A 27,834-nucleotide genomic window follows, 5' to 3' on the forward strand; every position below is an offset into this window, starting at 1 on the left:
CTTAAAGAAGCTAGGAAGGAAGCTAGGGCCCTAGCTGCTAGGCTACATTAAAAGGAGTTGTCCATGATATGCTAAATAAGTGCAAGTTGCAAAAACAGCGGAGATGCGGTGAAGGTACCATGTATTTCTAACCGTTACATTGGATGAATATCAACTGACATGCATGAATCATGTACGTAAAGGTTCATCTTTAAGGTTGTGCGAGTACTAATAGTTAAAATTTGACAACGTGCACGACTAGATAACATGTTTTAGTTGAGCCATTGATCATGACATGTTTTTGAAGCCATTTTTCATGCTATTTTAATTCTTACGTTCATTTTCAGGTTCTGCGGCCAGAGCGTCCAGAAGCTAGCTATCTAGGCCATTGTATATATGTTCAAAAGTTCCATTACTAATTGTACATGCTTGGGTCATTTGTAGGCTGCTGCCAGTCGCGTCTATAATCTTTGGTGATTCCATTTATTTTATGCATATGCACGAATTAAGTTAGAGATTGAAACAGACCAACTAGAAGACAATCTTTCATCAATTGCATTCGGTATGTATGTATGTATGTCTATATATATATATATATAGATATATGATCACTTATTAAGATGGAGAACATATTTTGTGGTCATTTTTTGTTAATATTAATGCAATGATGATGAGATTTTTTTTTTCTAGATCCTGACATAGGAATGTACATAGAAGTGGCATAGGGATGTGCATCTTTATCATGTACCAATTAATAAGCATGCATGGATGAATGGATATATAATAATAATGTCCACGGTATTCTCCTCATTCCACAAGTCAGGGTTGCATATGCAATTCCACTGAACAACAAAAACAGAGCTACTCCAGAGGATAATACTTCTGGTAAGCCGGCCATGATCTCCTCGATCTCCACAGCTTATGGGTTGCGAATTCACTCACCACCCACGCTTAGCCCATGCTTTTTGCCCCTTTGAAGGATCATACTATAAGGGGATTCAAAAGAAGTCATAACGGCTATTAGTAGGAGAAGTGAAAACTGGTCAGCTACAGGTATGATTATTGAAGATGTCAAGAACCAGTTGAGCTTTATTGAGGATTGGTCAGTTTCACATGTTAGAAGAGAAGGCAACAAAGCTGCCTTGATGCGGTGAATGTTCCCACTTGTATTCTTGACCTTTGTTGATTTATGATTAATGGAGATATTTTCCTTTAAAAAAAAAACACAATCGACCCAAAATCCCTAACATCAGTTTGGATTTGCATCAATTTACAAAATTCGACTCCTTGTTGAGGATTTTTTCCATACATGGATCAGTCGAGACTTTATCTCAAATTCCCCGTGCTAATAATAACAAAAAAGTAACAAAATAATTTGTGCCACGACAGTTGCCTTCGCTCTTATTGGCACCGGCCTCGGTAACTCAAGGGTAATTAAATATGAGGTTGGAATCCTTATCCCTATTGCCTAGAGAAAAATAATTGTCCCTCACATTGGATTCCGTAAGAAATAGATAATAAAGTAATATAGTATATATGTAGGCGTACGTAGTAGATCATGGGGCACATCAATACAGAACCAAAAGATGAATATAATAGTTTGGAGGGGGAGGGAGGTTGAAGAGAGGTGATGTATATGTCTCACTTGGAGGTTGTTCTTCAAGGGTGCCTTATAGACGGAAAACTACAAACACAAGACAACCATTGGGCGAGCCGTCTGAAAACCTGTAATTTTTAGAAACTGACCACTACTATTAGAGATAACGCCATGGAAGTCTGCATTGAGAAAGGTAATTTCAACTTATTTCTTTGCTAGCAGAAAGTTTTGCTTGGCATTTAGAGAGAACTTAATAACGTGCTAATGCACAAGCCACACCGGCAAACATAAGTGACCATTGTGTCACTGAAGTTGGCATCCTGCCCTTGTCTTTCCTGAGGAAGAGGCCTTGATAAACAGGGAGGTTGATAATAACCAGGAGAGCACATAGAAGAATCTGCAACGTAAATGGGTTTGAAAACCAAGTTTGCATATCCATAATCACACTCTTCATTCCTCCAACAAAACAGAATGCGTTTAGCAACGCCAGTGCTGCTATAATGGTAAACATTGGGGAAGAAGCACCGAATTCCATAAGCTCCTGCTCATATCTCTGCGACACATCACTTTCAGCCACCTTTGCCGTGATGGCGAAGGCCGACTCCGTAAATCCCAAAAGTTTTAGGATGTTGTCAAAGAAGGCAAAGAAGTAGGAACTGATTCTTCTGAAGAGCCACATCCTTTGTTCATTCCACCAACCTTGGAATGTGCCCCCACACCAAACAAATTCTCCAAGACTGTATGCCCGCTGGGCAACGATGACGAATGCAAATGGTAGCACCCATGTGCTTGAAATCTATTAGTGTAAGATGATTCTATTCTTAGAAAACAATTTAGGAACAACCATAAACAGGTTTGATTCAAATAAGGAAATTTTCGTACCTTAGGAAACAAGGGGATGCCCCTAAGCAGGCACAAGGATGGTACTGCAACATAATACAGTATGGCCAAGCAGTTTGGAGCCCATAGCAAATAGGAACAATAGGAGAGTTGAAGTTTGAGGGGAATCTTTTTATACCCATACACGAGGGGACAGTACCTTGAGACAAAGATCTGAAAATTACCTTCACGTACACCATCTCTTGTCCTTCCATGTCCAAAGCCGTAGGGTCTTTCCCATCAATAAGTATCTGTGAATTCGAAAAAATAACTCTATTTATAAGCTGTAAGGTGCAGAAGACTTTTGAGTAAATTATGCATATATATGAAAATATTCGTTGCCGTAAGAATGAAGATTTGTAATTAGTACGTACTTGGAGAATGGTTTGATGATCACGTCGGTTTGCAACCAAATTCCACTCACTGAATCCTTTGTGTTCTTTACGTATTTCCTCTGGAATCTGACCTAGCTTTGTGACGGTTTCAATCCGTTGCTTCATGTTCTTGTATGCTTTCTGTAACGTGAAAAAACAATAGCAAGTAATTATATTTTTTGAAGTTGGAGGTTATGTCGTGTTATGAGATTAACACTTTGAAAGGCCTTTCCCAAACTTTAATTAAAGATATATGTTATGCAGTCTCTGGTCTCATGATAAATAAATAGTAACATTACATGATAGGTTCACAAGTGAAATATAATAAATAATCTCTAATCATCTAATACCATATTATAGGATGATGGGAGGATGATGAGTAGAGGAGAGTTTAGTTCAGGATGTGAATGTTTTTAATGGGCTTCAATGATAAGTATCTAACTTGCTATTTTCCCGGATGCATGTGGGTTAATTCTTTTTTTCTTTTTAAATCTCAGAGCTGCTCATGTGAAAATAGACTAATAGTTTAATTTCATTCTAATTAATAGAACTTTTGGAGTGAAGGTATGCAAATTATCCCTTAATTACTAATGAAATGTACTTAAATATTATAGTTTGCTGATAATAAGATTGTGGTTTAAGTTATCTAAGCCCAACAAGATGGCAATATGCAACAAAAGTGGTTTGACAACATGTATAAAAAATACTATTGAGTCTTAGCATGAACGGATGAGAATAGGGAGATTTAATTATTTGTATTATATTTTTAACACTTCTTCTCATGTGTGGGCCAGACTTTTTCTCAATGAGTAGGCTCCAATACGTAGAATATTAAATTAAATAGAATAAAGTGTATAGTTAGAGTTCGAACTCAACCTCTATTCTAATACCATGTTAAATCATTATATACTTGCCCAAAAGCTTTAAACTAATGAAAAGAAGTAAATTATTTAATTATTTGTATTATGTTCTTGACACAGAGTTGTTGTTTCTGTTTTAATTAGGCTTTATTAAAATAGTTGTAATTGGTAACTTTTATATTTGTAACAGTCTTCAATAAGAACATATAAAAGGAGACGAAGTTACAGTAACTAAGCTATTGATTATGACGAGCAAGCTAAAAGAATTATGAATTTATGTTGTTTGGGGTTTAATCAATCATCTCTATATGGTAGTTATATATTGGTCGGTGTCTTTAATCATCGAGGGTATAATTCAGGTTTCAGTTTGGTTCAATTGTATAAGAGAAATGCATAACTCTTTCACCAGCATTGAAGACCTGCATGTGAAGTAGACTAGCTCTTTGTTGTTGGTAAATGATGCAATTTTGTTCCTACCTCTTGCAATAAAGATTTTAAAATAGCTCTTTACAAGAGTAATTTTACGTAGTTTTAGTTATCTTTACTTATCTGGTTTTAAGAAAGGATGTGAAATATCAGTTTTTGGGTTTGATGGGAACTATTTTCTTAAATCTTGATACCATTATCTAATCAGGGACCAAGTCCATTTACCTAACTGTTTAACAAATAATTCAACCATTTGGTCAATTGAATAATTCAAGAAACTGGAATAGTAGGGACTCTAGGGACTGTTCACCTAGGTTCGGGTACCCGGATATATCTGGACTAGGATCCGGGCGTCAAATGCAGCCCGGATTATGGGCAAGTATCCGGACAAATTTGGTTTTTCTTCTCTCATCCTGATGAAGGCTAACTCAGCGAATACGGCATCGTCTGCATTGTCATCCTCACACCGGTTTTTCTTTTTCTCATCCTGACGAAGGCTAACTCTGCGAATACGGCATCATTTGCATCGTCATCCTCACCATCATCGTCAGTTTGATGCTCTGGTTTTTTGTTCAAAACAAAAGGTGATTCAAATGGGTTTTGTGATTATTTGATGCATGTTTGGATATGTGATTTGATTTCTTTGTGTAAAAATCCAACTACATCGAATGTTGATTTGAGAAAGGGTGAAGGTGGTCCGTGGGTGGTTGAGAAAGGGTCGAGTACTCGACTGTGAATGTGAGATTTGGAGGGCTAAGAGAGGGAGATTTGGTGTTAAGACTTTTATTTTTTTTAGTGTAGACTTGCTTACATGTCTTCTTTTGATCGAGGGCAATTAATCGCCCAAAACTAGCCCGACCGTTCCAAAGAGGAACTCTTTTTTGAAACCTGAAATCTTCGTACCTTGATTGTGCTCGAATTTTATACTTTTTTCTTAAATCTATATTTTATTAAGATTTTATAAAAAAATAATGTTGAAAACATGATACTAAATACATTAAACATGGTCTAGTTTGAATAGTGAGCTGAGATAATTTGTAAATAGTAGTGAGATATTTGAGTTGAGATTAGATGAGTTAAAAATGATTTGAGTTAAAGTATTTTATGAAATTTTGGGTAAGGAGAGAGAAAAAATTAAATAAAATATCATAAGTTTATAATATTTTTAAGATTTTTTTTTTTTTTAGATTTGAAAAAGTTGAATTACTTTTTGTGTTTTGTTTAGAAGTTTGGAAAAGTTATAACAATTAGCTAATGATTAGATAAAAAAAAGTTAAATTTGAAATTGAAAAGTGTTTGTGTTTGTGGTTTTGAATATTGAGATGAGATGGGATGAAAACATCTCTCTATCCAAACCAGACCTAAACATTGAACATTGTCTATATATAGATACTCATTTCCATTGTCAGCCACAAAAAGCAAGAGGATGTCTTATATAGAGTTCAACACCTACATTATAAATAAGGGTGGCACTATCGCCACCAAGAATTCCTCGATCCGGACAAATTAAGGGTGATACCCGCATGGTGCAGGGCGAGGTGGGCCTTTCCCAGCACCATGAGGGGTAGGGGTTTTACAACCCCGCCCCGGTGCCGAGGAGTGGGATCAATACCGCCTCCCACCCAAACCACAATCCATTGGGTGTAAAAATTATTTTTCTATCTAAAAAAACCTTTTAGACCCAAATATAATAAACAATTCATAAATTGTTCATAAATTCTTTTTGTATTTAAAATTTATAAATACAAAAAGAATTTAAATATATTAGAGTTGTATTTTGTATTGTCTTGGCCTCCTATATAAATGTTAGCCTAAGAGACCAAGGCAATCCAATTAATTCAATACAACTTCAAGTTTTTAATAAGTTGTATACCCAAATTTTAATTATATTAAAATTTATAAATACAAAAAGAATTTAAATATATTAGAGTTGTATTTTATATTGTCTTGGCTTCCTATATAAATGTTAACCTAGGAGACCAAGGCAATCCAATTAATTCAATACAACTTCAAGTTTTTAATAAGTTGTATATATGTATATAAGTGTATTTTTTTTCTTTTTTTTCATTAATTTTTTTAATCATCTTAAACATTTAAAAAAATACACAATAGCATTAGAAAATATTTTCTTAATCATTAAGGTTAGGTTTGGATAGTGAGTTGATATTAGATGAAAGGTGAAAGTTAAATAAAATATTATTATTATTTTAGAATTTGAAAAAGTTGAATTGTTTATTATATTTAAGGGTGTAAAAATTAACTGAAAATTTGAAAAACCGGACTGGACCTATTCACTATATTATATATTTTAAATTAATTTTTTTAATATTATAGATAATATTTTTTTATATTATATATAATTTTTATACATAATATGTATAATTATATAAATTATAATTATATATAAGATAATGTTATTATAATTTATAATATAAAAATTTAATTTTAAATATGAATACTTATTTGATCATATGTTTTAAACGTAAAACATATATATTAATAATATTTTATAGTCTAATAAATTTTTAACATATTTCTTTTGATAAATACATAATACATTAATAATATTAATATATTAATTACATTTGGCTTTAATTAATTGGTATACACTAATATACTAATCTATTATCGGACCCACTATCGTACACTTGCATTTGCCTTTAAATAAAAAAGTGCAGAGCTAACGCATTTTCAGCTCTTCCAAATTTACGGAACTCACCGATGTTAAGAGTCAAAGACTCAAGAAGGTTAGGTATGGACCGGAAGGTACCAAACCAGCCAGTTTATATCTACTCAATTACTTTGGTGGACCACCAAATTGGAGCTCTCACATCCGAATCTCATAGAAAACCATAGATATCCAAATAGCATAGAGTCAGGTTTCGTTTGAAACATCAATTATTCTCAATTCATTTTAATTTATTATTATAATTTTTTTATAGCTTCCGGCGATCTTGGTCCTACTTTGAATTTCTTGCAAAAGGGGAGCCAAGTCTTTCAGAAACGGGAGGCCTCGAGCATTGCGTAGAACGTCAGATCGGAACCGCCATCGTCGGAGAGATAAACGGTCAACTTTTGAGGTGGATAGTCATAAGCCATGACAGATAGAACTGTGTTAATCACCAAAGCTGGAGGTTCTATCATGGGGTCTGCGGTGCATACGAAAATGTCTATGCCCGGCAAAGCCTTTCCGTATCTGTACAATTAGCAAGTAAACCTCGTACTCCACAAACACACAAGCACGTACACTTAAGGTTATGCTTATATATAAAATTCTTCCTTCATCTTATAATTATCATTTTTTTAAATTTTTATATAAAATATAATAAATAATTTAATTTTTTTAATTTCAATTTAATTTTTTTAAATTAAAAACAATAATAATATTAAAAAATAATATTTAAAATAAAAAAATTTCATCTCACCGGCCAAACTTACATTAAAACCGGTTTGAATTGTTCTTATTACTATTTATTACTATTCACAAATTTCAATATTATTATTATTTATAAATCATCTCTCATTTTTAATCCAAACGGGCTTAAGATAAACAGCTACCATAAATATATATATATATATATATATATATATATTATATATCTGCATAGAAAAGTTAGATATCATGATCGTGTGAAAGAGAAATAGCTAGCTAGGAGACCTGAGAGAGAGCCGATCTTTGAAAGCGCGGCGGTAGATGGGGTTCCATCGCAGACTCATGGTGACAAACCAATATAAACAAAACCAAAGCTCTGAGAGAAACATTCCCATCCAAGCCCATCTTCCGGCTTCTTCTTTCGCTGGTATATACCTCACTCTATATACAAAGATAAAGCATATCCCCACGAAGATTGAGAGGGCATAGAATTTGAAAGGGATACGTGCCTTTGCTGGCGTTGTTGTGAAAAGAGGAAGATGACCGTCCTTGTTTTCCATTTCTGTCTCTCTCTAGATGTACGAGTTGGAATGCAGATGCTAGCTATATAAACTAGCAAAAAATTTCCCAAAGGACAAAAAAACAAAAGCAGGTAGTAGGACCTAGCTGAAGCAAGTGTCCAGAAAATTACAGAAATATCTTAAAACATATTAATCATATCTTTATATCTCTTTTTATTTATTTATTTTTTAATTTAGATTAAAATTTTAAAAATATAATCTTTAAAAACAAATTTAATTTTATGAAAATTGACTCAAAGAATAAAAATAAATTAATTTTTATAAAATTAAATTAATTTTGAATTAAATTGCATGGTTATAATGATTGATTGAATTTATTTTCTACTAAATTATATAAAAATATCAATGTTCTGATATTTTTAGTTTAGATTCAAAGAGTAAAAGGAAAAAAAAAATAGTGGTATAGCAAAACAGTTGTAAATGAGGCATAAGGACATCATTACTTATTTAATAAAGAGAAATGTTTTGTATAAATTTCAAATAGATAAATCTTATACAAATTTTATAAAAAAGAAATAGGCTATGTATAAAAAAAGTGTAAAAAAAAATTTTTGTTTAATGAGATCTACTATTTTTACAAATAACTTGTATAAAACTGGCTTACTTCAGACTTGTTCCTAATATTACTATATAATAAAATATATGAGTTTTTTTTTAAAAGCCTATCATTTAAATATGAGAAAAGCTTTAGTCATCAAAAAATTTTAAAAAAAAATTTATAAATTAACGTAATTTGATATGATACGTCTGATTATAAAATTATTTATATTTTAAAATAAATATAATATATCATATATAATCATATTAATTTATAAATTTATTTTTATAAAAAATTTTTTATATCTGTAACAGTTATCTTTAAACATATCTTCACAATATATCTACATATCTGCACAATACATTTATTTAAAATAAAGATATTTTTATAAAGTAATAAATTATTTTACAAAAGTGTTCTACTCTTAAAACGTGTTGAAGAAAATAATTCCTCTGTTTTTCTGTATTGATTCTCTCTTTGTTTACAATGATGGTTTTACATATTTATAGCTAGAAATGGGAAGCTGTACATAAAGAATATTCTAGACTCTAGGTTTGTTACAAATGAAATGAGGATGCCGTTGCATGCCGCTGCATGTTGCAGGTGTTTGTTACGTGATGCTGCTATAATCCTTCGGCTGTGATACCTATGAGCTAGGCTTTATTATTGGAACAATATTAGCCTTAACATCCCCCCTCAAGTCAAGCGGCAAATGTTGCAGGTGCAGACTTGAACACATGGAGGCAAAACGCGCGGCAGAGAGAGGCTTTGTTAACGCATCGACAACCTGATCTTTTCCAGAAATAAACGCTACTTGCAGGGACTTGTTTAAGACTCGATCACGTACGAAGTGGAAGTCAATCTCAACATGTTTAGTTTGGGCATGAAACACTGGATTTGAAGAGAGATAAGTCGCACCCATATTGTCACAATAAATCAAGGGAGCACGAGTAAGGGTGATGTCCAAATCACGGCAGAGATGTTGGAGCCAAATGACCTCTACTGTGGCGTTAGCAACTGCTTTAAATTCTGCTTCAGTAGATGAACGGGCGACGGTAGGCTGTTTCTTCGAGGACCAAGATACTAGATTATCTCCAAAGAAGACACAAAAACTACTTGTTGATCGACGATCGTCAGGACAGCCTGCCCAGTCGGCGTCGGAGAAGGCAGTGAGATTGAGATTGGAAGATGGAGAAAAATGCAAACCAACCTGGCTCTGATACCATGTTGAAGAAAATAATTCCTTTGTTTTTCTGTATTGATTCTCTCTTTGTTTACAATGATGGTTTTACATATTTATAGCTAGAAATGGAAAGCTGTACATAAAGAATATTCTAAACTCTAGGTTTGTTACAAATGAAATGAGGATGCCGCTGCATGCCGCTGCATGTTGCAGGTGTTTGTTACGTGATGCTGCTATAATCTTTCGGCTGTGATACCTGTGAGCTAGGCTTTATTATTGGAACAATATTAGCCTTAACAAAACGTAATTATATAAAATATCATAAAAAGTTTTTTTTTATTTTTTATTTTATTTCAAATTTGCTGTGACAAACACAAACACAAATAACAAAAATAATTGCATCCAACCATTTACGTATACGACGTACAAGTATGCATATTTCGTTTGCAATAAAATAAAATTAAATGTGCGTCACAGATGTCAATGTCTTGAAACTGGTGGACTATGGATTGGCATGGCCGTTCATTCTCAGCTGTCAGTCAACCACTCCCTGAGGGTCTTTACCCTTCTTTTTTTCGTTCTCGAAAGACCTTTCCGGATTCTCATTGAAATAACACAGACATCTGCATCCGCGTACTTTTTATTTAACATGTCAGGGTAGCACATGTATGCAATTATATCAAATTATTATTTATTCTTAAAGTTTAAATAGATAAAAAAAAATATTTAATTGTTTATATTATATTATTAATATTCTTCTTATTCAGTTTAATAAATAACATATTTAATTAAATAAAATAGAATATAAAATTAAAAGTCAAATTTAAAATCTCTATTTTGATATCTTATAAAATTATTATTTATTTTATAAATTTAAATTGATAAAAAAGATATAAATTTAATTATTTATATTATTTATATTCATGTCAATTCATTTTATATCTCCTTATATTTAAAAGCATCTATCACTTAATGAATAGTAATCTTATTTTACATTTTTCATTTTCATCATTCTCTACATCCTCACAGTAATATTCTTCACAAAATCACCACAACAGATCATAAAATAATCACAATAAAATCACAAAATCACTACAAAAATACCACAAAATCACCACACAAAATCACAGACTAAATTCACTGTAAATCATCTTGATTCTACAAATCACAAAATGTACAAATTTACAAAATCATAAAATGGGAGAGATAAAGGCTCGGCTGGGCATGGAGGAGCAGGGGAGGTGCCGTAGAAGACTGTTGGTGGCGTCGTGGGCTGTAGGCGGCAGATCTAGACCGTCGTGGTGGTGCGATGACATGGGCTTGGCTAACGGTGGCGTTACGGTGAGAAATTCGTGCGTGTAAATTAAGAGGTCGTGCATGGTGGGGCTAGGGAGGAGCTATGGGTGGTGAGTTCCATGGAAGTGGTCCACAGCGTGAGAGGAACTCGATGGTGGTGCTTGGTGGAGCTGGGACTGAGTTGCAGTGGCGCAAGGGTGGAGAATCCATGTGTTGAGACCCATTTTGGGTTACTTGCGTGCGGCTAAGGGAGGAGCTACCAAGGGACTTCGATGGTGGGATTTGGATGTCGGCGTGAGAGGAAACCGGTGAGGTGGTCGGTAGCCGCGCACGGTGGCGCATGGCTGCTTGAGGGAGGAGATTGGGTGAGAGAGAGAGAGAGAGAGAGAGAGAGAGAGAGAGAGAGAGAAAACGTGGCTACTGAAGTCGAATGAGAGAGGGAGAAAGGGAAAGTGAGGAGAAAATGAAAGTTTTGAGTATTTAAATCTAACCATTCATCATAAGTCTCTAGATTTGATCCAACGATAGAAATTTAAATACTGATTTAAACTAATTTAAAATAGATAATTAAAATATAAATACCATATCATAAATAAACTATCAAATTTAGTTTATAAAATTCTAATATTTTATCAATAAATGATTAAATTTTGCTAAATATTTTTAAAAAGGTAAAACTATATAATAATTATAATTTTAACATAATTTAAATATGATAATATTTTTAATTAATTAAATTAGGCTAACGTCTCTTGGACGTTACTCTATTATTAGTATAAATATATATGTATGTATGTATGTATATAAGTGTGTTTAATTAACTTCATATCAACCGTGAATAAGCAATTAACCGATCAAGTAGCAAGTTCTTTGGCGACATCTATGATCAGTGGGACGTGCGGAGCGATATGATCACTGGCCTGAAAGCATCGACTCTTTTACATAAATTTAAAGGTTAATTACACTTTATCTGTTGGAATTTTTATTTAATTTATAATATATTTTTAAAATTAATAATTATATTAAAGTAGATCTTCAAATTTTTAAAACTTACCAATCTCATTTTCGTTTATCAACAACGTCAAATCTAATATAAATTTATTGTATGTGCTACTCATGTATATAATATTTACTGTAAAGATATAATTTTTATCTAATTTATTATTATTAATTATATAAAATAATATAGACTATTAATTAATAATAAATTATAAATCATTATATAGTTTATGATTCTACAGAATGAGACAAATTTTAAGGCGGCGGTGAAAAATAAAGGAAGGGGCTTAAAACAGAGAGGCAGTACCAAAGTGGCGATATGACTTCTGAAGATCAGCAGAAAGAAGAATTCAGGGAGCACCTATCATTTTTTGCCAGTGACCTCCGTGTGAGTGATTATAAAGAGTTCAGTGAGAATTGAGAGTTTTTTTTTTTTTTTACAAATCTTCTAATATTATTTTATTTTATTTCATTTTATTATTATAAATTTTTCAAATTTCTAAATAAAATATAAAAAATAATTCAATTTTTAAAATAAAAATTATATTAAAAAATTATATTCTAATAGTATTTTATTCAACTTTCATTTTATCTAAATTCATTTGTATAACCAAACGAGGCTTAAATATACTCTATGTATGTGGAAGTAGACATCAACAATGCTAAATCCATGTATCATTAAGGAAGCCATTGATAAACATTTAGGTCCTGTTTAAATATAGAAACGGTTTCATCTCATAATTATAATTTTTTCAAATTCTCATACAAAATATAATAAATAATTTAATTTTTTAAAATTTTAAACAATAATAATATTAAAAAATAATATTTTATTTAACTCTCAACTTTTATCTAAAATTATCTCATCTCATCTCATCTCATCTCATCTCACTATCCAAACGAACCTAAATTATATCCTCCACCAAGCACAGCCTCTTAGACAAAAGAAGGTCATCCAACCATATTATTAAGCTTTTGGCGTCAAAACATGCAAATTGCATCCTCTACCAAGCACAGTCACTTAGACAAAAGAAGGTCATCCAACCATATTATTAAGCTTTTGACGTCAAAAAATGCATCGACCATATTATACGTTTTCATTTTTGCATTTTAACAAATCCCCATAAACGTAAAAATCAAAGAAAGAAAAAATGAAAGAAGAAAGAAGAAGCAAAGCAAAAAGATGAAAGATGAAATTTTCGTCTTCTTCTTCAGGCGAGTAGCAAATCAGAGCACAACCAAAATTCTTGGTAACGTTGATTGTTGAAGCATTTCTCTACCAGGAAAAAAAAAAAAAAAACCCATCTTTTAGATTTCATCATTAACATATTTCTCCTAAATTCATTAATTTTTTCATTAACATATTTCTCCCAAACTCATTAATTTTTTCCAAACCCATTTCCTAGATTTTTTCTCCAATTTAAAAGCTAGATCCTAGATTAGAAATGGAGGAAGATTTGATAGTTTGTCTTTGCTAACCTTTCAGCTCTATCCGCTACAGGGGGAGAGAGAGTGTGTGTGTTTCACTGTGTATTATCATTAACCAGATAGCCAAATGGGACTTATTTCAAATGGTCAAATATGCATTTTGTTTGAAAAGAAATATGAAACGACCTCAAATGTTTGTTCTGTATATGCATAAACTCTATATAAGATAAAGTATTTTCTGTCATAACTGGTGTAGACATGAGTTAATTTTGCGCATTATATTTCTGAACTATGCAAAAGGGGCGAATATGAAAATCTAAAAGTTTTGGCTATGAATAAATGAAGATGTTTTGGATTCTGTTTATTTCGAACATGTGAAATGATCTGAACCTATTCAGTATTTTGTTTTGATATGATGTGTCATCTGAAAACCTTGGCATGAAGTTCTGATTCTATATTTAAATGTGATCTGGTTCCGATGATGTTTCGTTCTGTTTTCTGTTAAGGCCTAGCCACAGGTATAATGGTGGTTTATAACCCTACTACGGGGGTGAAACATGAAATACGGCCCAGTCACGGGTATAATGGTGATTTATAACCCTACCACGGGGGTTAAACATGAGATGATATGAATATAATGTTTCAATTTGGATATGCCAAAGGACTTTCTTTTTGGGAACAAGTTTATTTTTCTGAAAATTTCGCTCTGATGTTTTGTAACAAGTTTTGTTTATACATTCTGAAAGAAAATATGTTGTTTATGCATTCTGAAAGTAAATGTCTTGTTCTGCAAACCGAACTTTATAAATGATCATGTATACATGCTAGTATATGCTCTATGCTTATTGAGTTGTTGATAACTCACCCTTTATCTCCATAATATTTTTCAGATATTTTGATAGTTCAGCTGAGGATCAAGATTTTGAGGCTTTGGGTGAGATGATTTACGTATAGTGGCTTGAATCAAATTTTCTATATGATATTGGAAATTTGGAGTATATTTTTATATTGTTGAAATGTGAGTTTAAGTGTTAGGAGGTAATTCTCCGACCTGTGCGGGACCGTGGCGTTACACTCCAATCAAGGCTTCTTCCCCTTACCCAGCGAGGAAGGGTCTAAGGAGCGCTTCCAAGAAAGGAAAACCCGAGGCTGGACTGCTGTCATCCTATCATCAAACATAAGGTTTCCAAGGGGAGGCAGAGAACCTCTTAAGCTCTCCTCGGAAAGGACTTCAGAGAAGACGCCTTCAGGGTTCTTTTGCACCCATTCTTGGACAACCCCAATGCATCGCGCATCGTAGGAAGTAGCTGACAGATACACAGTCTTGTCCTCAGGGACCCTTCCCCAGTTCGTCCTAATTGGGAACTCGAGGTGACTTACTTGGTCCACCTGGAACTCCCATCCCCGATTAGACACAAAAAAGAATGAGAGACTAGTCTTTCACTTTTACGATATCTCGACTCCAGGGTGACTAGAGCATGTGTTGCCCTGAAACTACAGACATTCCCCTTTTGCCGTAGCACCTTATGGGTATGAAGGAACTTACGACTGGTAAGGTCTGCATCATCTGGGTATTATTCTAGCAGAGCACGCCGCCAAATAATGTTGCAGCATATCAAAAGCTTCTAGGCATTCGAATGTAGTTGGGAGGGGGCCAGACCCAGGCAGTCAAGAAGGTCGCGAATAGGGTGAGGGAAAGGCAGCCTCAGGCCGCACGAAAACATGGAAGGGAATAGGGCCACTCGTGCGAAATGGCCCTCTGCATCAACGTCACCCTCGTTCGTACCAGGAACCTCGAAAAACACTGACTCCAATACCTAGTAAGTAAAGGCAAGGGAAGCCAGCATTGACGTCATGGCATTTGAAAGCGAACAATTGCCCCCGAACAGCGGCCCGACGTCGGTAGAACCCCTATCGGAAACATTGGGTTGAGTAGACTTTTCGGAGGCCATCACCGCCAATGTATGAGATAGTGAAGAATGTAAAGAAAATTGGCAGAGGAAAGAAAAATTGGAAAATTGAAATAGCAAAAAGGTTACAACGTAATAGAAGGAAACAAGTTACAACACCCAACTCCAACTTTATATAGGGGGAAGGCGACGGTTGGTCTCCCACACCCCGTGACAGAAGGGAGGAGTATGAGAAGCTTTGAATTCTAGAAGTGTAATCTATTAAGCGACGTGAACGTGAAGAGCCACCAGATACCCTCACATTAATGAGCTTCAAAAGACGTCATCAGAATCATCAAAAGGCAATACAATCAAGAATGATGGGGAAACGTTGCCAGGATTACCAAATGATGGAAGTCTTCCCGAACTTCGGAGCTATGCACACATCAACAATGGGATCCCGACTTTAGTGGCAAGGCGGGTTCGAATAGTGATAAATTTTCCAGAGTACTCGTCTGTTGAAAATTAGTGGAATAACTATAAGGAAAATTTTCTCCCTTACTAAACCCAACGAGCTTGTGAATGAGAGATAAGGGAATCAAGACCAAAGGCCAAGCCTGGAACAAACAATCTCCAATCCGGCCCATGGGAAGGGTCCTCTGTATGCAACTTACAAGAGGGAGGGTGCTGCAAGACATGTGACTCATCGATCTGAAGGCCTCTCGAGTAGTGTCCAGCTCTCAAGTGCCCACCCTCATAGAAGGCGTAATGTTCGAGGAACCGTTGATCTTCTGACAGGAAAGACATAGATGAACCACCTGGTATACTGTTTGGGAGAAGGAAATTAGAGAACCACACCGCATTAATAGCACCATTACCCGGGCGACAAGCCACATTAATAATGTCGTTGCAGAGTTACGCCGTATTAAAGGACTCTAACGTAGGGAACATTAAGAAGGATGTGAACTCCATGGGGGCAGACACGATCTGTCCCCCTAGACTTATAATATAAATAACAGATACCAAGTACAAAAATATCTCTTTAATTTCTAGACTCCTTTACTTATTTACAAACTTCCAAGAATACTTACTAACTTTGGCATCGGAGGTTCCCTGGCCCCAAGGCCGCCCTCTCCTAGTTGCACTATTCTCCATCTTTTGTAGGCCCATTTCGGAAGACCTGAGGTTTCAGAGCTTAACCCAAAGGTGTGTGAAATACGACGTTAACAAAAAGCTTCCAACCAAACACATGGAAGCATCTCCTTATTTGTATTCCCCAATGTCTATTAGATTCTCATAGTAGAAAAGATCCACCCATATGTATTGTTCAATTAACTTTCTTCTATAATCAGTAATGGTTTATTTTCTTCAATGAAGCTTGGTTAGGAAAAAAAGTTCCAGTCACATACCAGATTCCACAATTATAGAGATTTAATCTTTACATATCTCTCTTGATTTTGTTAAAATTGTTAAACTAAACTACCAAAAACGTGGGCTAAAATCAATCAAATTGTTAATCTAAACTAACAGTAAAAGGATACCATTTTAGCAGAAGAGCAAGCCAGTGATTCTCACATTCAAAGAATTTCCATTGTCTGAGATGACTACTCCAAAGATGTGTCCGTTTGGGTTTGAGCTTGTAAACTTAAAAAGTGCTTTTAAAGTATAAAAATTTTTAAGAAAAGATGATATGTTTAGTAAATTTATAAAAAAATATTTTAAGCACTTAAAAAAACTGAAAGTCCACTTTTTAAAAAAACACAAAATTGAAAGTTTGATTGAAAATCTCATGCAATAGATAACTGCACATTAAAAAAAAACTACAATAACTAATTTTAAAATCACTTTAGATGCAAGTTTAGAAACAATAAACAACTTTTTTAATTGTATGGTTTTATATTAAGGAAAATACTTTAGTCACAAAGTGATTATATAAAATCAATCTCACAAATTGATGTGGCTTAATGTGATTCGTAAGATTATAAAGTTACTTTTATCGTAAAATAGATCTAATGGATTAGATGAAACCACATCAGTTTGTGAGATTACTTTTGTGTAATTCGTTTGTGGATGTAGTAGTACTCTTTATATTAAAGTTCTACAATTAGAAGCATTATTATGAAAAGTTCTATTTCCTACCGCAATCACAAACTTGCCTCGTTTGTTTTCACAACTTCTTTCAACTAATCTCATATCATCTTATCTAATCATTACAACTTTTTCAAATTCTCACACAAAATAAAATAAATAATTCAATTTTTTCAAATCTCAAAACAAAAATAATATTAAAAAATATATATTCTAATAATATTTTATTCAATTTTTAACGTCAATCTCAACTCAACTCATCTCATCTCACTTGCGAAAACAAACGAGGTTAACAGACTTATCAAGAAAGGTCGCTTCATGCAACATGAAAAATTGATATACGAGATGCATGACAAAGTCTTCTTCATCCTTGTATCTTCATTGTAATGCTTAGTTCACGTAAAACTAAGCGAAGCTGATCTATAATACTCAACCCTAATTTGTTGCCAAAATAACAAAGAAAAAAAGGAGGAAGGAAATAAAGGACCACACTCCTCCCGGTTCAGTTGGCCAAACTGAGGAATCCACCTTCATGTAAGAACTTATTTTTCCCATTTTAGACAACCTTATCTTATCATTTTTCTCCTTTTTTATTTTTGTTTTTTTTAAGTATGTTTATTTAATAAATATACCCTATGGCATTTCTTCACTGTCATCTTTAATTGTTTTCTATATATTCTTGATTCCAAAATTTCTTGTGAAAAAAAAGTTGTATATTTTTGCAAGGATTCATACATTAAGAACTATTTAGTTTTGTAAATTATTATTGAATTAATATGTGGCCGATTCGGCGTACAATTAGGTATCTAAGTGAAAAACAATGGTTCTATTCCAACACAACACCTTGAGGGGGGTGAATAGGTGTAGTTCAATTTTTATGGTCTATTCAAAAATATTGCTAAACAAACAATTAATCAAAGAAACAAATAACACAAATAATCAATACAAAGATTTGGTCACGAAGTGGAAACTTATTTGAAGAACGTCTTCAAAATCTAAAACCACTCCGGGTGTAAGTTACTACCTCAAATCCATTATAGAAAATTTAATTGTTACAACCAATTTAGAGACACTCACAAAACCTTTGTAGTTCCTAAACTTGGCATGCAGCACCACAAGTGACCCACTCAATCTCTACATGCATGTAGTGTGTCGGAACTCTGACTTTTCTATAGTATCTCATGAGAACCTCTTGCTCTCTACAACAATAGCAGTTCCGAAAACCTTCTGGCCAACCAACACGTCCACTCTAATGGACTCGGCTGTGTTTAATCTTGAGTGTGATATGGTGGAGATATATTTTCCAAGAGATATTCAACTTTGAATGTGGATGGGAGTCTCTCTCAAATGTTTTGGAATGGACTCAGTTTTTGGCTCTCTCACCTCTGCCAAAGGGCAGGACAAAATGTTCTATTTATACCTCCCAAGAAGTGAGGCGCTCAAACCCTAAGAAAAATTATGTTTTTTGAACATTGGCTCGAGCACAGGTCAAGTGCATGTTGTATTTTTAAAGCCGCTCGAGCACCAAGACGAGCGAAACTTGAGTGAACTCTTTGGATGACCTTTGTTAGAACGTCGACATGTCTAGCACTTGTCGAGCGAACTCTCTATTTGCCTTCCGCTCAAGCGTTGTGTCGAGCGAACTCTCTTTATGAGTTTCGCTCTAGTGGTATGTCGAGAGCATGTCGAGCGAACTCTCTGTTTTTAGTTTCGCTCGAGTGCAAGTCGAGTGAACTTCCTGTATGTGTTCTGCTCGAGCTTTGTTGAGCTCACTTGACCTCCTTTTCACTTTGACACATTTCAACACTTGTTACAATACGTTTTCACAAGAATATGCCAACACACTCATTTTTACATTAACACTAAGTATGGCATATGAGATTGTCAATGTATGGCATGGCTATTAAAATTTCTTATCATACATTATTAAAACAGGCAATGACTAATGAGATTAATTCAGATTGCCAATGGACGTTTTGCCTTCTAAAGCTTATTATGTCGTACAAAACCTTAATAAAACCAGATGGGAATAACATACCATCATGAACACTACAGTTCCTTTGAGACTCAGTATATTCCCTGGCCTCCTGGTAAGTAGAAAAAGTACTGTTCTTTCAACTTATTTCATTGCTAGCAGAAAGTTTTGCTTGGCATTTAGAGAGAACTTAATAACGGGCTAAGGCACAAGCCAAAACCGCAAACATAAGTGACCAATGTGTCACTGAAGTTGGCATCCTGCCCTTGTCTTTCCTGAGGAAGAGACCTTGATAAACAGGGAGGTTGATAATAACCAGGAGAGCACATAGAAGAATCTGCAACGTAAATGGGTTTGAAAACCAAGTTTGCAAATCCATAATCACCCTCTTCATTCCTCCAATAAAACAAAATGCGTTTAGCAACGCCAGTGTTGCTATAATGGTAAACATTGGGGAAGAAGCACCAAATTCCATGATCTCCTGCACATTTCTCTGCGACACATCACTTTCAGCCACCTTTGCCGTGATGGCGAAGGCTACGTCCGTAAGTCCCAAAAGTTTTAGGATGTTGTCAGAGAAGGCAAAGACGTAGGAACTGATTCTTTTGAAGAGCCATATCCTTTGTTCATTCCACCAACCTTGGAATGTGCCCCCACACCAAATAAATTCTCCAAGACTGTATGCCCGGTGGACAATGATGACGAATGCAAATGGTAGCACCCATGCGCTTGAAATCTGTTAGTGTAAGATGATTCTATTCTTAGAAAACAATTTAGGAGCAACCATAGGCAGGTTTGATTCAAATAAGGAAATTTTCGTACCTTAGGAAACAAGGGGATGCCCCTAAGCAGGCACAAGGATGGTACTGCAACATAATACAGTGTGGCCAAGCAATTTGGAGCCCATAGCAAATAGGGACAATAGGAGAGTTGAAGTTTGAGGGGAATCTTTTTATACCCACTCACAAGGGGATTGTAGCTTGAGAGAAAGATCTGAAAATCACCTTCAGACCATCTTTTATGCTGTACAAGTGTCTGCAGTAATGTAGTGGGCGCAAGTCCGAGGAAGGCCTTCCTTTCTGGATTGAAATAGATGGACCTCCAACCTCGACATTGTACAGCTAGTCCTGTCATGACATCTTCCACCGGACAGCCATATTTCAGACCCATCTGCAAATCATTAATACGATGTATATAATGAAGGTTCACATTGAGTTTAGGAGGAGAGAGGAAGGGAGAGAGAGAGAGAGGGAGAGAGGGAGAGAGGGAGAGACCTCCTTTCCCCACAGAGTCTTCTCTTCATAGGTACAACTTGCAAGGATTTTACATGTGTCCTCTAGTACACTTGCAGTACTCTCTTCTACCTTTATATCGTTCCATACCATCAAATCCTTCTTGCATTCCTCACTATACTTCTTCCCACACAGGGACTCTCTTCTGTGAAAGCAGCCGGAACCAATATAGAAAGGTCCTCCATTCCCATCCTGTCCTGGAAGATCCACCTTTTATCACCACCATGCATACCACCGATACAAAATTAACTCAGTAAAAGTATAATCCATCATGGACAAGTTTAATTCAATCGTTTGAAATCACTAGCTAGTTGTTAATTGGTTTGTAGTTACCTTCATTATTACGTTCAAGGAACCACCGTAAAGATCATTCTTCGAAAGATTCTCGAAGGTATGTGGAAACTGTACGTAGCCAACTTCGTGACCTTTTTCTTCATCCATAAAAAAACACAATGCATCCCTCACTGTCTCCGAATCGCTTGAATACATGTCGCAATCCAAATTAAGAATGATCGGACCATTGCTTATCCTCGACGATACCCGTATCTGGTTTTTCCATTATCATCATGACCATAAAATACACAAAAAAAAAAAAAAATGTTAACACACGAATTAATTGGAATGCTATATATATATATATATATATATTATATATATATATATTTATATGTATATGCATTTTGCACGTGGATATGAAGTATGGTGTACCAGTGCATTCATGGCTCCTGCTTTGAAATTGTGGTGGTATTGGGGTCTCTTTTCACGTGCTAAGTATACCAGAGTTGGCAAAGATTGTCCTTCCATGTCCAAAGCCGTAGGGTCTTTCCCATCAATAAGTATCTGTGAATTCGAAAAATAACTCTATTTATAAGCTGTAAGGTGCAGAAGACTTTTGAGTAAATTATGCATATATATGAAAATATTCGTTGCCGTAAGAATGAAGATTTGTAATTAGTACGTACTTGGAGAATGGTTTGATGATCACGTCGGTTTGCAACCAAATTCCACTCACTGAATCCTTTGTGTTCTTTACGTATTTCCTCTGGAATCTGACCTAGCTTTGTGACGGTTTCAATCCGTTGCTTCATGTTCTCGTATGCTTTCTGTAAAGTGAAAGAGGTCGGATGATATCAATAAATAAACTCCAAATAAATTAAAATGAATCATAAGATCATGACAAGCTGCTTCTCACTTTTGTTCAGCCTTAAAAAAAATAGGAAGTAATTATATAATATACATGACTCTGGCAGAAATAATATGTAAGCCCTGTACGTACTCTTAATTGGTATTATTTCTTACCCGACCACCAGAAAGGATTCGGTGACCCCAAGGGGCTAGCTGACACCTATTGATTCATGTTGTGGTGGTTTTGGGCACCCCGCATGGGGCTGTAGCTATTCTTCTTAATATATTCGATCCGTTATTGAGACTGTTCATGCGGACCGAAAATCACATCATCCGGGGATGTGTAAGGATATGGGATTTGGGTAACGAGTTTTTAAACGTATCACCTGCAATTCGGATATGTTTTAAAAAAAATTATATTTATGTATAAAACGACATTGTTTTGGGAGGTCAAAATGACACCGTTTCCAATTTAATGATAACAAGGATCAGCGTCCTATGACTCTCTCTTTCGCCGGACCTTTCGGATGGTTTTCAATTACTTGTCCAAAAACTTTAAATTAATAGAAAGAGATAGATTTAATTATTTATATTATGTTCTTAACACAAAGTTGATGTTTCTGTTTTAGTTAGCCTTTATTAAAATAGTTGTAATAGGTAACTTTTATATTTGTAACAGTCTTCAATAAGCTATTGATTATGACGATCAATCTAAAAGAATTATGAATTTCTGTTGTTTGGGGTTTAATCAATCATCTCTATATGTACTTATATATTGGTTTTTATATATTGGTCGGTGTCTTTAATATTCATAGACTTAGAGGGTATAATTCAGATTTCAGTTTGGTTCAATTGTGTAAGAGAAATGCAGAACTCTTTCACGAGCATTGGGGACCTGCATGTGAAGTAGACTAGCTCTTTGCTGTTGGTAAATGATGCAATTTTGTTCCTACCTCTTGCAATAAAGATTTTAAAATAGCTCTTTACAAGAGTTATTTTACATAGTTGTAGTTATCTTTACTTATCTGGTTTTAACTTCTAAGAAAGGGTGTGAATTAATATCAGTTTTTGGGTTTGATCGGAACCATTTTCTTAAATCATGATACCATTATCTAATCATGGAACAAGTCCACTTACCTAATCTAGATCTGCAGGTTATGTTTAACAAATAATTCACCCATTTGGCCAATTAAATAATTCAAGAAACTCGAAAGTCTGGAATAGTAGGGAGTCTAGAGACTGTCCACCTAGGTTCGGGTACCGGGATATATCTAAACCAGGATCCGGGCACCAAATGTGGCCCAGATTATGGGCCAATACCCAGAAGAATCTGGGTTTTTGAAACCCGAAATCCTAGTACCCAGATTGTGCTCGAATTTGGTACTTTTTTCTTAAATCTATATTTTATTAAGATTTTATAATAAAAAAATAATGCTGAAAACATGATACTAAATACATTAAATCAGTTTGGATAATGAGTTGAGATGATTTGTGAATAATAATGAGATATTTGAGTTGAGATTAGATGATTTAGAAATTGTTTGAGTTAAAATATTTTATGAGATTTTGAGAAAAAAAGAAAAAAAGTTGAATAAAATATTATAAAGTTAAAGTATTTTTAAGAATATAATTTTTTTTATATTATTTTTGTTTTAAAATTTGAAAAAATTGAATTATTTTTTATATTTTTTTTAGAAGTTTAAAAAAATTATAATAATTAAGTAATGATTAGATAAAAAAATTAAAAATTAAAAATTAAAAAATATTTATATTTATACTATTAAAATATTAAAATGAAAAGAAAAGAAATAAAAATATCTCTATCCAAACCAAACATTGAAGATTGTCTATGACTCTATATATAGATAGTCACTTTCATTGTCAACCACAAAAAGCAGGAGGATAATCTTATATAGAGTTAAACCCCTACATTATAAATAAAAGAAGACCAGAGCTAAAGCATTTTCAGCTCTCACTGTTTGGCTTTCCAAAGACTTAAAAGAAGGTTAGAGTATTGGTAATGGACTAGTTAAATATTAATATAAGTCTAAATTTTAATTAAATGTGAGAAAAAACCTCTATATTGGATTAGCCAATGGTCCAAAGCTTAAGACTTGATAAATAGTAAATCTTAAGTCCTCTCTAAATATGACTAGCTACTATTCATAATAGAAAGTAATATTTAATTATTTCATCACTTCCCTCTCTTTTTGAATGGTAAAACATGGATGACATGCATATTATTTCTATGGATTGATAGAGTAGATATATTATTTTTATAAAGTATGAAGATCTAAGAAATATATAAATTATATTTACAAATAAAAAAATAAAAAAAAAATAAAAAATATTATATTATATTATTATTTTAACTTTATAATGATTAGTCTAATGTGTACTCACCTAATCAAAAATTGATATTATAACTAAAAATTAAAATTCTAACTAAATTTTAGACTTGATAATGTATAGAAAATTGCAATACTCTTAGGTATGGACCGGAAGGTAACAAACCAGCCATACATACATTTATATCTACTCAATTAATTTGGTGGCCCACCAATATGGACCGCAGGTATCCCAATGGCAGAGAGTCAGAGATTTTAGACTAGATTGCTTTAGATTTCCTTCTAGTTTTTCTTATCCATTCTATCCCCAATTTGTTGGAAGTTTTATGCTATATAACACACGTTTATCCAAATTCTATTACACATCTTTTCCATCTATCAACATTTCTTAGAATCGTTATGGTATGTACCACACGTTCATCCAATTTAAGAAAGATCCAAACTACATTAAAAGAATAAAGATAAATCAATGACATAATTAAAATCACATTAAAATCATTATAAAAAATAAAAACTTTTAATTCTAAAATTTTATTTATTTTTACAGATGAAATAATTTGAAATTAAAATTAAAAATTAAATAAAATATTATTAAAATATATTTTTTAATATTATTTTTATTTTAAAATTTAAAAAAATTAAATTGTTTATTTTATTTTGTATAGAAATTTAAAAAAATTATAATGATTAGATGAGATGATATGAGTTGAGAAGATGAGTTATAAAAACAAAAGAGATTTTAAATAACGTGAGATCTATATATCACATACTATTATCGGTCAATATAAAATATCACAACTCGACTCTTATTTTTTAAAATAATAAATTCAATCACTTATAATTGTAGATTTAGAAATGGGATAAGATGATTTTAAATAGAAAATGAAAGTTAAAAAAATATTATTAGAATATTATTTTTTAATATTATTATTATTTTAGAATTTTAAAAAAAAATTGAATTATTTATTATATTTTATGTGAGAATTTAAAAAAATTATAATAATAAAATGAGATAAAACATATTTCAAATCCAAACAAGACCCTAATTAATCAATGATCATCCATCCATCTTCATCGCTTGCCAAAAAGGGACTAACAATTAACTGGAGAACATTTTTAATCGAATTCTCCTTGCCAAAGTAATAGGGCGGGCATTCTCGGGATCCCATATATTTGTGAAAGCACACATTTAGAATGTTCCGTTTGATACAAAAATCATTTTAACTAATCTATCTTATAATTACAATTTTTTTAAATTGTCACAAAAAATATAATAAATAATTTAATTTTTTTTAAATTTTAAAACAATAATAATCTTAAAATATAATATTCTAATAATATTTTATTTATCTCATCTCATCTCACCGTCCAAAAAAATCACTAATATAAAAGCATGCAAGTATACAAAATATTTGTGCTATTTAATTTTTTATACTATAAGTAATGTTACCGCAAAACATTTTTTTATAAGGTATTTTATAAAAAGAGTAATGATAGGGTTACTATTCTATTACTACTCATTTACTAATTATATGTATTTGAAATTTTTTTATTTTTTTATCATTTTCTTGTAAGTATTTTTTAACATCTTTAATCATTAAGAAAAAATTAAAATATATATATAATTTTACTAATACTCACTTTCTTAACCACTAAGTCAAATAAAACATTAAAAAAATTAAATACAAAAAAAATAATAAATGAGTAGTAGGAGGATAGTAACCTTATATTTTCATAAAGAATATCGATACGCACACAATAATCAACACATTTTATAATTATATTTTAAAATAAAAATATTTTATAAAGAGTAAGGTCAGATACAAATTTCAAATAGATAAATCTCATACAAGTTTTTTATGAAAAAACAAGTCTCACTAATAAAAAATAATTTTTTTTATTATACTTTTATAAGGTGGGATTCAATTTTTTACAAAAATTTATATAAAATTTATCTATTTAAAATTTATACAAATGATTTCTTTTTTGTAAAATGATATTATTTGATGAAAAAATTTTTATATCAACCACTGTAATTTGACACCAGCCAAACCACATCTAACATGGCGTGCACTCACCCAAGTTTCCCGAATTCGAAATGCTACCGGACAGGCAATGAGAGAGAGCTAATGAAAGAGTGAGAGAGTTGATGTGAGAGAGCTAATTGATGAGAGAGAGAGAGTCAATGGATGAGAGAGAGAGAGAGCCAAGGAGGGAGAGAGGGAGCTGGTGGATTAAAGAAAGAGCTGATGAGAGAGAGATCCCATGAAAAAAGAGCTGATGGGAGGGAGAGATAAATGAGGCCCAGAGACTGATGCGTTTTGCATGAAAAAATAATAGACAAGTAACGTGTGATACGGAGCAGCTATTTGGATGGATGTGCAAGTTGTAGTAGAAAGAGGATCAAAATCCGAGGAGTTATAGAATTATATATTTTTATATATCTTGACACTTTTTATTTTCTGTTATTTTTTTAACTTATTAGTATATTAATTGTACCTTGATTAAAAAAGTAAAGGATACGAGATAATTACCTTGACGGAGGACCAGTCGTTGGCCATGACAGGATCCCCATGTGGCTCAGCAGCTGTTCGGAAATAAGCTTCCGGCGATCTTGGTTCTACTTTGAATTTCTTGCAAAAGGGAAGCCAAGTCTTTGCGAAACGCGAGGCCTCGAGCATTGCGTAGAACGTCAGATCGGAACCGCCATCGTCGGAGAGATAAACGGCCAGTTTTTGAGGTGGATAGTCATAAGCCAGGACGGATAGAACTGTGTTAATCACCAAAGCTGGAGGTTCTACCACGGGGTCTGCGGTGCATACGAAAATGTCTATGCCCGGCAAAGCCTTTTCGTATCTGTACATTATTAATAAACAACCACTCTTAATTACAATTAGCCAGTAAATCTCGTACTCCACAGATACACGAGCATGTACATGTTTCTTTTTTCTTTTTTTTTTAAATGAGATAATTGAGAAAAAAAATTAAAAAATATTGTTAAAAATATTTTTTAATATTATTATTATTATTATTAAATTTAAATAAATTAAATTATTTATTTTAAAAAATTTTAAAAATTATAATATTTAAATGAAATAAAATGTGTTAAATGTGAAAATAAACAAGGCTCAGGATAAACAGCTACCATGAATACATATATCTGCATAGAAAAGTTAGATATAATGATCGTGTGAAAGAGAAACAGCTAGCTAGGAGACCTGAGAGAGAGCCGATCTTTGAAAGCGCGGCGGTAGATGGGGTTCCATCGCAGAATCATGGTGACAAACCAATATAAACAAAACCAAAGCTCTGAGAGAAACATTCCCATCCAAGCCCATCTTCCGGCTTCTTCTTTCGCTGGTATATACCTCACTCTATATACAAAGATCAAGCATATCCCCACGAAGATTGAGAGGGCATAGAACTTGAAAGGGATACGTGCCTTTGCTGGCGTTGTTGTGAAAAGAGGAAGATGCTCATCATTATTTCCCATTTCTGTCTCTCTCTCTCTGGATCTCTCGTATGAGTTGGAGTGCAGAATGCAGATGCTCCTTGCTTATATAAAGGCAAAATTTCAAAAACACTAGAAACGAAAAGCATGCTT

General features: G+C 33.3%; 1 protein-coding gene and 1 pseudogene across 2 annotated transcripts; both read right to left on the reverse strand.

The window, feature by feature from the left end:
• Positions 1–1,710: 1,710 nt before the first annotated feature.
• LOC108996510 (cellulose synthase-like protein E6) lies at positions 1,711–27,834 on the reverse strand. 2 transcript variants are annotated; one of them, XM_035688607.1, is made up of 9 exons: positions 27,449–27,723; positions 26,765–27,086; positions 21,720–21,860; positions 21,466–21,597; positions 21,091–21,303; positions 20,740–20,967; positions 20,288–20,635; positions 19,632–20,201; positions 1,711–1,802 (listed from the first exon to the last, which is right to left on the reverse strand). In XM_035688607.1, exons 1-8 carry the CDS (start codon positions 27,721–27,723, stop codon positions 19,656–19,658), a joined length of 2,205 nt encoding a protein of 734 aa, XP_035544500.1. In that variant the 3' UTR covers positions 1,711–1,802; positions 19,632–19,655. The 2 variants fall into 2 exon arrangements, with proteins under 2 accessions (XP_035544500.1, XP_035544499.1); XM_035688606.1 differs by lacking the exon at positions 1,711–1,802 and having other exon boundaries at positions 19,423–20,201; positions 27,449–27,834.
• On the reverse strand, positions 1,757–8,067 carry LOC108996511 (annotated as a pseudogene).

Source organism: Juglans regia, chromosome 3 (assembly GCF_001411555.2).
Source record: "Juglans regia cultivar Chandler chromosome 3, Walnut 2.0, whole genome shotgun sequence".
Lineage (NCBI taxonomy): Eukaryota > Viridiplantae > Streptophyta > Magnoliopsida > Fagales > Juglandaceae > Juglans > Juglans regia.